At 44.8% G+C, this 13,864-nt stretch overlaps 1 protein-coding gene across 3 annotated transcripts in view; it reads left to right on the plus strand.

The window, feature by feature from the left end:
- The window catches only part of FAM193A (family with sequence similarity 193, member A), a 111,229-nt gene that overhangs the window by 34,715 nt on the left and 62,650 nt on the right, over positions 1–13,864 (plus strand). For all 3 annotated transcript variants that reach the window (XM_008567810.1, XM_008567808.1, XM_008567809.1), the window contains exon 6: positions 5,027–5,174. In XM_008567810.1, the coding sequence (XP_008566032.1) occupies positions 5,027–5,174 (148 nt within the window). The remainder of the gene's footprint in view (positions 1–5,026; positions 5,175–13,864) is intronic.

Consider the following 13,864-nt stretch of genomic DNA (forward strand, 5'->3'; position numbering starts at 1 on the left):
TCTCTGACCACAATAACAGAAGGAAATTTAGAAAATTCACAAATGTGTGGAAATTAAACAGCACTGTCCTAAACAATGAGCAAAAAGAAATATCACAGGGAAATTTGAGAGTACTTTAAGATAAAAATCAAAATGAAACATATCAAAATTTATAGGATGCAGGGCTCATGCAGTGCTTAGAGGAAAATTTATACTTGTAAACACCTATATTAGAAATAAAAATCTCAAATCAGTAATGTAATCTTCTATCTTAAGAAAATAGAAGAAGAGCAAACTAAATCAAAAGCAAATATAGGTAATAACAAATGTAGGTAATAACAGAAATGTATGAAGTAGGGAATTAAAAAATAATGGAGAGCATCAACAAAACCCCAAAAGTTGATTCTTTTAAAAGATCAACAAAATTCGCAAACCTCTATCTGGATTGACCAAGAAAAAGAGAAGATTGGAATTACTAAAATCAGAAATAAAGCAGGGCATTATTACATTGTCATTATGGGTTTTTTTGTGTTTTTTGGAGGGTTTTTTTGTTGTTTTTTATTTTCATTATGGTTTTTTGTGATAGTAAGTTTTAGTTTCTCTTTCTTGTTTGCATTTTTGTTCTTCCAGTGGGTTTTGTTCTTTTTTGTGTATTTGTGGTAGTGATTATCATTTTTTGGATTCCAGATGCAAGACTTCTTTGAGGATTTGTTGTAGGGCTGGTCGTGTGGTGGTGAACTCTCACAGTTTTTGTTTGTCTGGAAAATATTTTTGCCTCTCTTCTGAAGGAGAGCCTTGCTGGGTACAGTATTCTTGGCTGGCAGTTTTTTTCCTTTTAGTATTTTGAATATTTTGTCCAATTTTATCCTGACCTGTAGAGTTTCTGTTGAGGTCTGATGTTAGTTTGGTAGAGGCTCCCTTATAGGTGACTAGACGCTTTTCTCTTGTTTCTTTTAAGATTCTCTCTCAGTCTTTGAGCTTTGACAGTTTGATTATAATGTGCTTGGAGAGAACCTTTTTGAGTTGAATCTGCTTGGGAAATTGTGCCTCCTGGATCTGAAGGTCCGTGTCTCTCCCTGTACCTGGGAAGTTTCTGTTATTATTTTGTTGAGTAGGTTTTCCATGCCTTTTCCTTTCTCCTCCCCTTCTGGAACACCATGATTTGAATGTTTGTGTGCTTAAGGTTGTCTGCGAACTCTCTTAGATTTCCTTCATTTTTAAAAATTCTTTTTTACTTTTTTTTTTGTTTGTTCGTGTGGTTTATTTTGAAAAGACTATCTTCAAGATCAGAAATTTTTTCTTCTGCTTGTTCTAGCTTGCTCCTTAAGCTCTCAGTTGTGTTTTTTATTTAGGATTTTTTTTTTCTTGTTTCATAGTGTTGTCTGAGTCTTCTTGTATGTCAGTGAATTTCCCTAAGATTGTTGCACGGAACTCCTTTTCAGTCATTTCAAGAGTTTCCTGCTCTACAGAGTCTGGTATTTGAGAACTACTATATTCTTTTGGTGGTATTATATTTTCTTGGATTTTCGTATTTCTAATATCTGTATGTTGATGTCTGGTCACCTGGTAGAGCAGTTGCTTCTTCTGTTACTCTGGAATGGGCTTTGAGGAGGGAGATGTCTGCTTCTTTTTCTGGTATCTTCTGGTGACTCTCCTACTCAATGCAGTCAAGAGTCTGGCGGGCCACCTGCACAGTGGCTGTGGCTACTGCAGTGGCATAGAGCCTTGTTTGCAGCAGTCATGGCTGTGGTGGCAGGTGTGGTGGGCCACCCACGTGGAAGCTGTGTTTTCAGCATGCTCTTTGCCTGCTTCTGGGCAGGGGGTGCTGCCCTTGGCTCCTGCCTAGGACCCCAGGCATGCTCTGCTTGTTGCCTGCTTCCGGGTGGAGTGGGCTGCCCCAAACTGATTTTATTTCATTCTCCTTATCACTGATAATAATGTTTCACATACACATTATTTGTTGTTGCTTTGTGTTGCTTCACCCCCCATGGATTTGTCACCCCACTTCTCCTGGGTGACAGAGATGCAAAGGATTACTCAAAGCCCATCTCTCCTGAGCAGTGAGGGGCCCCGAAGTGGTTAATCTCCCTTTGGGATGCTCAAGCAAGAGCCATCCCTTCCTTGGGAAATTAACACCGAATTGGGGTTCTCTTCCTGCATTTATTTTCCAGACCAGGAAGTTACAGGAAGAAACATAGGTGGGGTTATCGTTTAACAGTATAGGCTGGTAACTTTCAGTGAAACAAGCCAGATGACATTCCAGTAAGGCAATTAAGTGGTCCTATCAACAACAGTTTGATCTTAGCAAACATCCCTTCTTAACAGCAATCTCTCAGTATCTTTACCTAACAATCAGTAACTAGTCTGTCTTTGAGCTGGCAACCTGCTGTGCCACAGTCCTCATCTTGCAACAGAGACTTATAGCCTGAAGAAAATTTTCTGTCCTTGCAAGGTCCATATTTGAAACTGCAAGGCTTTGGAAAACCAGGCCCTGTGAAGTACATGTGCTTTTTAGTATATTCCACAATTTGTAACATTATAATGAGTATACAGTCATCCTTGGTATCCATAGGGGATTGGTTCCAGGATCCCCGAGGATACCAAAGTCTGTAGATGCTCGAGTCCCTGATATAAAATGACACAGTATTTGTATATAATGTACACACATCCTCCCATATACTTTGAATCATCTATAGATCACTTATAATACCTAATACAATGTAAATGCTGTGTAAATGTTATACTGTATTGTTTAGAGAATAATGACAATAAGAAGTTTTGTAGATGTTCATTATAGATGCAGTTTTTTTTTTTTTCAAATATTTTGATCTGTGGTTGGTTGAATTCACAGATGCAGAACCCACAGACATGGAGGCTAACTGTGTTTCCATGGCACTGTCTTGTATTTGCAGATGGAATATTTAGACAGAAACTTATCTGCTGAACCACTGATTTAATTCAGCCCTGTGGATAGTCCTTGTGACTCTCTTGATCCCAGCACAATTCTGCTTGCATGTAAGCCCTGTGCCTGCAGTGTACGTTGTGGCTACACCACCAAAGACATCTCCAGGACCCCCATGTGCTTTTCTCTCCCTTGACTCAAAATAGTACAAGTTTATGTTCTGTAACTTGGAAGAGAGAAGTTCTTCTAGTAGGAGTGGGACAAGGAGCAGGTGACAGGATGTCATGCTGGTGTCCCTTAGCATCCCAGCTTTCCAGTGGCACAACAGGGCCAAGATGGAATTACATAGCAATTGTGCTTTGCATGAAGAATGGAAATCAGTCATGCGAAGAGCGAAGCTGGTAGCAGCAGGAATAGGGAGAAAACCTCTTCTTCACAGGCTGCAACTTGGCGAGATGCGAGGCTGTGTTCTTGGAACCTGGGGTCACACTAGACAGGGTGCAGGGCCCAGAAGAGACACATGGTGTCAGTGGAGTCCGTGTCTTGAGGATTTTTGTTTCCTGAGGAAAAGAAACAGCCTTAGAAGAACAGCCTGGATGTTTGAAATAGCCCCAATCACTGTCAGTATTGTTTTCTTTTCTTTTTCTGGGTTTCCCTAAGCAACTGCTCGGTTACAGCTTATTTCTGCCTGCTTCCTCTTTGAAGGGAGTGTCATAGATGCACACGTGTATTTAGCTTCAGCAACCAAGAGGTTTTTTGCAGGTTCCCATTTTTACACAGATTTCACAGCATGACTCAGCCAAGGGTGGAGACAGGTAACAGGAGAAGTAGGAGCCATTTCCACCAGTGAAAAGGTTTTAATTTTTAAACAGCTTGAGTGTTTATTTTTATTATAAAATTATTAGATCATCATTACAAATACAATTCTAAAAATACAGAAAATCATTAGGAGAGGTACTGTCAACAGTTTGGTGTTTCTTATACACTGTTTTTTTCTATGTCCATCCCCCCCCTGCCACGTTTCTAAACATGATGCTATAGTCATTCCTTTACTTAAAATGGCCATCTTTCCATTTCAGAATGCATACATGTGGATATATACGTGCACGGGGACTTCAAAAAGTTTATAGAAAGATTTGTATTTTCTTTTAACTTTTTGAAGTACCTGCATATACATATGTGTACACATAAGACGAATAGACTAATTATAAAATTTATAACAAGTACCTGGTTACCTAGTACCCCTTTGTTTGGACAAACCATAATGTATTTTATTGATCCCCTATGGGTAGGTTCCAGTTTTTTATATAAACTGTGCTAATTTCTAGCCCTGCACATAATCTTTGGGCTCTTGGTATGTTATAAATATCGTCTTTGATTTTGAATGGTCCTTGTGAAGATGTCTTTATTTCAGTTATTTTGGTTGACATATTGATGTATTTAGGTGTTAAGAAAATGAAGTTTTTCAGTTGATGCCCTGCATGTGTCTCCATACCTCCCCTTGTCCTCATGCCCGCCCCCAGCCCTTTCCTCTCCAAAGTCACCTTCTTACCCCATATCCTCTTTTTCAGAAATTATTCAGATGTTTTTTCTTACTGTCCACCTATGTATATCTTTTGTTTCCTATTTATTGTCTCATTTCCCATTTTACCATCTTTTTTTTTTTTTTTTTTGGCAGCTGGCCATTGTTGCCATCTTTCTTCATACAATATACTATAGAGGACATGAAACTATAATTATATTTCTTCAGTTGAATCAAATTTTTTGTTTTAGTTTATTTGAAAACCAGTTCTAAAATTTTTACTTCTCATTAAATGGTCAGTGTATTTCAATAGGGAAGAATAGTTCACAGCCCCACATTAGCCTTAGTCTTTTTAGAACAACGTTATTTATTGCTAAGTTTTTTCCTTGGCAGCTGTTATTTCTTGCACATCTTTATACCAGATTCTGTGCCGGGTGCCTTGTCACCTCTGTAATCTGTTAATCCCTCACAGCAACCCTGTTGTGGTGTGTAGTAGCATCCTTTGTTTTTCATGGTGGGAGGTGAGGTAGCAAACAGGACTGGAGCAACAGGAAGGAAACCTCTGGCTTCTGGCTCAGAGCCTCTGGACTCTTCCTTTTCTTACAAGGCTGTCCCTCCCCCAGGCTGGGAACCACCACACATGACACCTGCAATGAGGACATGTACAGTACCTTGTTACAGAGGTACCAGCGCTCTGAGGAAGAGCTGCGCAGGGTCGCCGAGGAGTGGCTGGAGTGCCAGAAGAGGATTGACGCCTACGTGGACGAGCAGGTGAGCACCACATACAGAGGCCGCCCACGCCAAGTGTGTGCACACAGTGGGAACCCTCTGTGTTGAAGGCATGTGCACCAATGCGCTAGCTGTGTCCCTCGGTGCAAGTGGAGGGCTCCCAGCAGAGGTTCCAAGCATGCACATGTAGACTCCAAGTGTCAGCACTGATTTTCCAGAAGGGATGGGAAAGCCATGCAGCACCACAGATGGCCCTGGCCTGGCTGTGCTGAGGTGTGGTGGCAGCAACTGGCCAGGTCTGCCTCAGCCAGGGCACTCCCACTGTCGCTCGCACAGGCTGCCACCCAGGCTCTGTGGCATCATGGGGATGCAGGAGTCGCCAAGCCCCGTAATTCTGGGAAACGTTTACTGAACACTCTGCTGTTCAGAGCCCATTCTCCATCCGTCCAGAACTGTCTAGAAGGGGAGCGCAGACATGCATACATAGGCGGCAGGTGGGTTGCAAGGGCAGAAAAGAACAGAGGAGGGAGGGGCGCACCTGTTAGAGGTGGATCTGGAGGGAAGGCACGTAGGCAGCCAAAGCTGCTCAACAGAGGTGACACAAGCGGATCTTTGAGATGGTGTCCCCTCCTGCCCAACCCAGCCGGCCTGCCTCTCTAGAACCTCTGGTAGGGTTGGGCAAGGAAGGCATTCAGAGCTGCTAAAATTAAAGGTAGCAGTCGTAGAATGAGCACTAAAGAGGAAATGACCGAGCTCTGTGTTTACTTTGGAGACTTTTTTTTTTTTTTTTTGCTTTTCTTTAGCAGGTCAGGTAGAACTTTTGAAACTATTTTTGTAGGAAAATAGAACCTTGGTCCTGGCTTAAGACGTATGCTAGTCCCCTTTCTGCTCCGGAATCTCTGGTGCCACTTGGATGCGACTATGGCCCTTTGTTGGCACTCCCCGTTTGAGTGCTGTGAGTAGCTGGATGAAGGGAGGGCTAGAGTGTGCTAGTTGCCCCACATGAACCATTTCACTGATGTTGCCACCTCCAGGCCACTGTGGACTCTTAACTCTGGTCAACAGCCACGCTGGGCCCAAGGAACTTGCCATCCTGCCCAGTGGCTTCCCCTGCAGCTCCCACCTGCCTCCACCTTCCCTGCCAAGAGCCCATTGTGGCCCAGGCTGTCTCCCTACCTGCACGCCTGCCCACCATGACTTGAGAGAATCTCTTTTTCTGTATTCTTCTGCACTGCACTGCCTTGAACCTTTGTCAGCTTCAGTAGAATAAGTTTCAACTTTGTCACGCTATGGGATTCAGTGCTCTTGAGCTCGTCTTAGGGTAGGTGGCCCTGAGACTCACACAGGATCTGCCTATGCCAGGCCTGGGCCTCTTCCCCAGTCACTGCATGTGCAGAAATGAGAAAATCACATTAGATGACATTTTAAAGATTAGGCTGAGGCAGAGGCCACGAGGGTCACTCTACCTGCTGTCCTGGGCCCGCTCATGGGGATTGGGAGCAATTGTTCTGCGTTTTCTTCAAAATGGGTATATCCCTTATTCATGTTTTTGCAACCAGAGATTTATTTTCCAGCTGTGGCTTGTCACTGACCAATGACTCCTTGGCTTAGGTCACTGTAAGTGCAGGGCTGTCCCCAAGCTGCTCTTCAGATTTCAGTTGGGCAGACGCTGGAGCAGGGTCAGGTAGTCGTAAAGCTCTGCCCGTGGCTTACCTGGCTGGGGAGTGGCTGGATGGGCAGAGCCAACCCCAAGCAGAGCACTACCACAGGAGCACCTCTGCAGCCTTCATCCCGCAAGGCCCTGAATATGCAGGCAGCCAGCAGCAAGACCACAGAAAGGGTGTCAAAAGCCATTCTCTCCTTTGCCCTCTGCCACCCGCACATGCACCAGCCCATTTCCAGGAATTTGCTGTTCTGCTAGTAGAGGGAGCAGGAGCCAGGAGGGGAGAAGTTCACCTGCAGTGCCTACTCCAGCACAGGTGCTCGGGGCTGTGGCAGTGTGGACCCAGTGGTGTGTTGCTGAGTTTGCCGTTCCCCTCTGATGCTCTTGGCTTGGGGTCCAGGGAGGACCCTGCCTGGCAGTTGATTCCAGGCTGCAGCTTCAAATGGTCCCCATGAGCCCTGCTCAAACTTTCTCCTCCCTAGATCTCAGTCTCCCCCCTGCAAAATGAGAGAATCACATTAGATGACATTTTAGGTTTTTTTGAGCCTTTGTATTTTATAATTTTAATTAAGTATTTTGTGTGTAATTTTTAAAAAGCAGAACTACAGTAAATAGTTCCTTGTGTTGTAAATTGTACTGTAGTAAGCTGGTTAGTGGGTTACCTATAGAGAATATCCCATGGCAGCTAGGCGTGGTGGTTTATTGAGAGTACAGAGATCAGGTAGAGGCAGTGACATCTCTGATTTGCTGGGGTTTCGAGTCATCAGTGCTCTGTAAATGAAAGACCTTGAGAGCAAAAAATGCAGGGCTCACCACCAGCTTCTCCACCTGGCTGACTTGTGGTTGGGGTTCAAGCGAATGGTAGAAGGCAGCTGCTGAGGTGCACTGGCCTTAACAGAGGGGCAGCGAGGCACGAGAAGCAAAAGCCATCCTGGTGGGAGTGGAGACGCACACTGGGAAGGGCCACCACGGAGGGCAGGGGTCTCAAGACTACGAAAGGTACTACTTTGTGGGATGCATGCGGAAGGGTCCTGAACCACCAGCGTCTCTGTACACAAGATAATGTCACCTGCTTAGTCTTTGTCTGCCAGCTTCAGCTATAGTAAGTCATGTACATTAGGTCCTAGACACCCCCCAGGGAACTGACAGAAAGTCTGCATAGGACCTGCCTGTCCTCACTAAAGACCTTCGCCTACACACCCATGGTCCACCTTTGACAACATTATGGGACTGGCAGAGAAGGGAAGCACCATTGGTATGGCCACTCTAAACTCCAGCGATCCGTGTGCCAGCACCCTGAGAACCCACTGAGCCAGCAGTGCCTCCAGACAGCCCAAAGTGGTGTTGCTGCTGGCCCAAAGAACGTGTCAGGGGCCTCCGTGGTCCTGTAGCGTTGTCGCAGTAACGGATGTGCAGATAGAGAAGCTGGATCCTGGTGAATCCACTGCAGGGTAGGATCAGAGCCAGGAAGACGTGACAGGCTGAAGTCAAGGGTCAGAGCATGTGGAAGGCCCTAGAGTCAGGACAGTGACGGCCAAGCTATCTGTCCTTGGGGCAACTCTGGCCAGGCCATCTCCACCAGGCAGCGGAGCATAAAGGACTTGGGGCGGCTGCCCAGCATCTTGAGTCATGTTAGGTGACGTTTTAGTTTTATCTTAGCCTTTATATTTCATAATTCTAAATTCTCTATAATGCCAAGATGTGTCACTGTGTGGGAGACGTTCAGCTTGTCCTAGGGAGTGGAGTCCAGACCCCCTAGGGTAGGAGGATATTACAGCTCTGTGTACTCCCAAGAAAAATTCTGCAAGAGCCGCTCAGAGAGAACGGGCTGTGTAGTGTGGAGAAGGGTTCCCCGTGATAGGGAATGTGCAGAAGCGAGCTGGCAGAAAAGTCTGAGACATGGTTGGACTAGGTGACTCTGAGGTCTCCTGCATCTCAGATTTCGTTTGAGGGACACATCTGTCCCTGGCAGTGGCCTCTGTGCCTGGTGCTTACTGCTTGTCAGGGGTTTGCAGAGTACCCTTCGGGGAGGCCTGCAGGTGTGGAAGCAGCGCTGGTCCTGGTGCTGAGCATGTAGGCTGGCCTGTCACCGAGAAGCTGGAGTCTCGAAGCTTCTCTGACCAGGACTTCCATCTCCTCTCTCTCTCTGCATTTGGCATTTTCTTCTATACAGATCAATGCTGTTCACTAGAGTTGGGCAGCCTGATTTATCCCTGACTTTTCATCACGTAGTGTCAAAGTAAGCTTCTGAGGTTGTGAATAACTTGTGACCTTTAGGTGATTTCAGAAAAATGATATAATTCACTTAGGTGAACAGAAAAGAAGGTAGATGGCCCTTTACTGAGCACTGTGCTGGGCACAGCGTGGATAGAGCCTCATTGCTGCTCCTGGAGTTCTAGAGAGTGACAGTGTTACCACATCAACAAATGACAAGAGGCTGCCCCAGACCCTCAGGCAGGCAGGCCTGTTGGGGTTCAGATGTGGTTCATGTCTGCCACATACTGTTCCCTTGATAGCCTGTGGTGTTACCCTTATTGATTACATGTGATGGATGTGGTAGACAGAATTCTAGTTTCAGAAATTTCCTTCATTTCTCCACTTGAACCATGACTAAACACAAAGTTCTTTAGGACAGATCTTTGAAAAAGGAGAAATTCCTTTGCCAAGACTGAAGAATGCTTTAGGAATAGTAATTTCTTGATGTATCTGTTGCCTGTAGTTAAACATTCATTTAGGAATATAATAAGCAGCATTATCACTGCTGTTCTGGTGAAAATGGGATATGTGTCAAAATAACAGTATATATTTTCTCTAGGGAGAAAATGCAGTGTTGCAGAGTAAAGCTGAAATTGAATGTATTTCTTTTAAATTGTGTGTTACATCTTTTTCACAAAGAAAAACCAGTCTCTTTACTAAAGCAGCCAGAAGATGCATTCACATTTTCACTCGCCTGTCAAGAAACCATGAGAAACCAAGATGCCATTAATACACATTAGAGAAATTGAGCCACTTTGAGTAGCATCGAGGGAGTAATAATAGTCATTCTGGAACGTGTGTGTGTGTGTGTGTGTGTGTGTGTGTGTGTGTGTGTGTGTGTGTGTGTGTGTGTGTGTGTGTGTGTGTGTGTGTGTGTGTGTGTGTGCGTGTGTGCGTGCGTGCGTTTGTTTGTGTGTACCGTGTGTGTACCATGTGTGTGTGCGTGAATGCGCCAGAAATTTACTCATCCACTCCAAAATCCAGGTGTCCTTGGCTCTTACAATTTCTGGTGGCTCCCAGTGTTCCTTGCCTTGTGGCTGCATCACTCCAGTCTCCTCGGGAACCATTTTCAAATGGCATTTAATTTAAAACCATTGGAATGGATATCAACTACTTTCAATCAAGTAGTATTTTAGAAATTTTATACTAATTCAAAGATTTCAAAATGTTGAACACTTGTAAAATAATTGAATGTCAGATGTGGGGGGACAGTTGACAGCTTCAAAATCAATTATTTTTGTTTGCTTTTTAAAATTTGTTCTTTCTATGTGGTTTGACACATACATAAGCCTGCAGGTACCCAAATTTGTTCAAAAAATAATTTTACCCAGAGGATGTGAGGAAAGGGTCAAAGAGGAGGTGTTTATCGATGCTCGTTCTCAAACAACTTTTGAGCTCTGTACTAAGATTTTTTTTTTTTTTTTTTTGTCTTTTGTCTGTTTTTTCCGTGTCCGGCAACGGATCGCAACCCTCAGTGTTGCCCCCGGACCGGACCGGGGACCGGCAACGGGATTGCAACCCTCGGTGTTGCTCCCGCGCCTCGCTCAGCCAGTGAGCGGGAACCGGTCTGTATGTGGGATCCGAACCCTCGGGCGGGAGCGCCGCCATGCTTCCCAAGCGGCGCACTATCCAGTGCGCCACCGGGCCGGCCCCTGTACTAAGATTTTTAAAATGTGGCTACATTTCCTAATTTTTGGCTCATTTAAAATCATTTTTTAAACTTGTAATAGTTACTTGTAAGGAAAATATTTGATGGAGTTTGGATGTATTCCAGAACTTGTGGAAATCTGATCCCCAGTGTGGCAGTTTGAGTCATGGGGGCAGATCCCTCATGAATGGATTAATGTTCTCCCTGGGTGGAGGGAGTAATGAGTGAGTTCTCGCTCTATTAGTTCCCACGAGAGCTGGTTGTTTAAAAGACCTTGGCACCTTCTCTCTCGCTTCCTCTTGCCATGTGATCTGCTTGTACCCACTGGCTGCCTGCCATTTTCTGCCATGAGTAGAAGCAGCCTGAGGCCCGCACCAGATGCAGCTGTCCCAGAATTGTAAGACAAATAAACTTCTGTTGTTTGTAAATTACCCAGTCTCAGGTATTCTGTTATAGCAACACAAAACAGACTGATACAATGTTTTTCCTGAAAGCTGCAAACACATAATGAAAAGGGAGAACTGGCACCAGTAATGAATCTTCCTGTCCACGAACGTGGTTTGTCTCCCTTTTTAGGTCATTTTTTATATCCTGTGTTATGGCTTTATTATTTGTACATTTCTTACCCAGTTTATGCCTCAGTATTGTATGTGTTAGGGCTGTCGTGAGTAGTGTATTTATTGGGGTCTACATTTTTTTTTTCCTTTAAATTTTTATTTTGTCGATATACAATGTGGTTGATTATTATGGCCCATTACCGAAACCTCCCTCCCTCCATCCTCTCCTCCCTCCCACCCAACAATGTCCTTTCTGTTTGCTTGTTGTAACACCTTCAAAAAATTATAGTTGTTATATCTTCTCCCCCCTCCCCGCCCCCCGTTTTGTGTGTGTGTGTGTGTGTGTGTGTGTGAGTGAATTTATTTATTTATTTTTAGCTCCCACCAATAAGTGAGAACATGTGGTATTTCTCTTTCTGTGCCTGACTTGTTTCACTTAATATAATTCTCTCAAGGTCCATCCATGTTGTTGCAAATGGCAGTATTTCATTCGTTTTTATAGCTGAGTAGTATTCCATTGTGTAGATATACCACATTTTCGGTATCCACTCATCCGATGATGGACATTTGGGCTGGTTCCAACTCTTGGCTATTGTAAAGAGTGCTGCAATGAACATTGGGGAACAGGTGTTTGGGGTCTACATTTTTGCAGAGTTAACTCAGGTGACCAGGAGAGCAGGCCTGCACCCTGCCTGTCGTCTCACCAAACTCCCTTTTTCACTCTAGTTGTTTTTGAGTTGATTGTCTTGAATTGTCTGGGAGATTATGATGCCGCCTACAAAATGCCGCCTACAAAAAATGATAGTTTTGTCTCATCTGTTCCAGGATTTGAACTTTTTTTTGCTTCAGCTTTTATCTTCAGACCAGACTGAATAGGAACGTTGATAGTGGTGCCCTTGTCCAGTTACTGGTTTCAGGGGGTGTTTTGGATGCTTTACCATGAAGTTTGATGTTTGCCATACAGACTTTTGATACTTTTTAGCAAACTAAAGAAGTTCACTTTTTTTCCTAGCTTATTATTATTATTATTATTATTTTTTGTCTTTTTGTCTTTTTCCGTGTCCGGCAACGGATCGCAACCCTCAGTGTTGCCCCCGTACCGGACCGGGGACCGGCAACGGGATCGCAACCCTCGGTGTTGCTCCCGCGCCTCGCTCAGCCAGTGAGCGGGAACCGGTCTGTATGTGGGATCCGAACCCTCGGGCGGGAGCGCCGCCGCGCTTCCCAAGCGGCACACTATCCAGTGCGCCACCGGGCCGGCCCATAGCTTATTATTTTTTAAAAGAAACAGGAATAGTTGTCAAATTCGATCTCATGTTTTTTCTTTTATTTCTGTATGAATTAACAGATTAGGTTTCCTGGGCCGGCCCGGTGGCGCACTGCTACAGTGCGCCGCTTGGGAGCACGGCTGCGCTCCCGCCGAGGGTTCGGATCCCACATACAGACCGGCCGCTCAATGGCTGAGCGAGGTGCGGGCGCAACACCAAGGGTTGTGATCCCGTTGCCGGTCCCGATCCAGTACGGGCGCGACACTGAGGGTTGCGATCCGTTGCCGGTCACGAAAAAAAGACAAAAAAAGGAAAAAAAAAAAAAGAGATTAGGTTTCCTGATTTTGAAATATTCTTGCATTCCCTCCTCTTTGTTTTTTCCCTTGTAATTTATTGGTTGAAGAAACTGGCCTGTAGAGTTAGTGTCCCAAAATCTGGATTTTGCTGTTTGCCTCTCCTGTGGTGGTGTTTAATATGTTTCTCTGTTCTTTATATTTTAAAGAAAAAATTGAAAAGGAAGAATAATGACCTAATGTTATGACCTTAATAAAACCGTTTGTATTCCTGCCTGTTCCCTTCTCATCCCTGTTTACATGCACATAACCCTTGGTATTTGTTTGAGGTCTTGTTTGTTTTGTGTGATGGTTATGCTAGCTTCATAGAATAAATTGAGAAACTTCCTGTGATTTTTCAGTTTTCAGGAATGAACTTTATGTTCCATGAAGATTTTGATATAACCAACCATAAAACTTTGGGGCCTGATTCATTTTTGTAAAAAGGAAGAAGAAGGAGTACAGATCTGTCTTTTCAGTTTATGTTGCATTTGTGACTCTGTTTGAAGTTTTCTTCTACTTCTTGAGTCAATTTTACAATTTTTTTTTTTTTTTTGTCTTTTTGTCTTTTTCCGTTTCCGGCAACGGATTGCAACCCTCAGTGTTGCCCCCGGACCGGACCGGGGACCGGCAACGGGATCGCAACCCTCGGCGTCACTCCCGCACCTCGCTCAGCCAGTGAGTGGGAACCGGTCTGTATGTGGGATCCGAACCCTCGGGCGGGAGCGCCGCCGCGCCTCCCAAGCGGCGCACTATCCAGTGCGCCACCGGGCCGGCCCACAAATTGATTTTTGCTTGGGAAGTTATCAGCATCATTTAGATGAAAGGTCACCAGCTCACGCATACAGGGCCAGGGAAGAGCATGTGAGCAGGCGGAGTGGAGTGGCTGCCAGAATTCCTGTGGGGCCCGTGGCCTGGCACTTACTTTCACAGTTGGATGGAGAGCACTTTCTCCACTTTCCAAAGGAAGTCGCCCATCCTGGTCATGGACAGGCCCTGAGGGACTAG

This window comes from Galeopterus variegatus, unplaced genomic scaffold (genome assembly GCF_000696425.1).
Source record: "Galeopterus variegatus unplaced genomic scaffold, G_variegatus-3.0.2 Scaffold347, whole genome shotgun sequence".
In the NCBI taxonomy this organism is placed as follows: domain Eukaryota; kingdom Metazoa; phylum Chordata; class Mammalia; order Dermoptera; family Cynocephalidae; genus Galeopterus; species Galeopterus variegatus.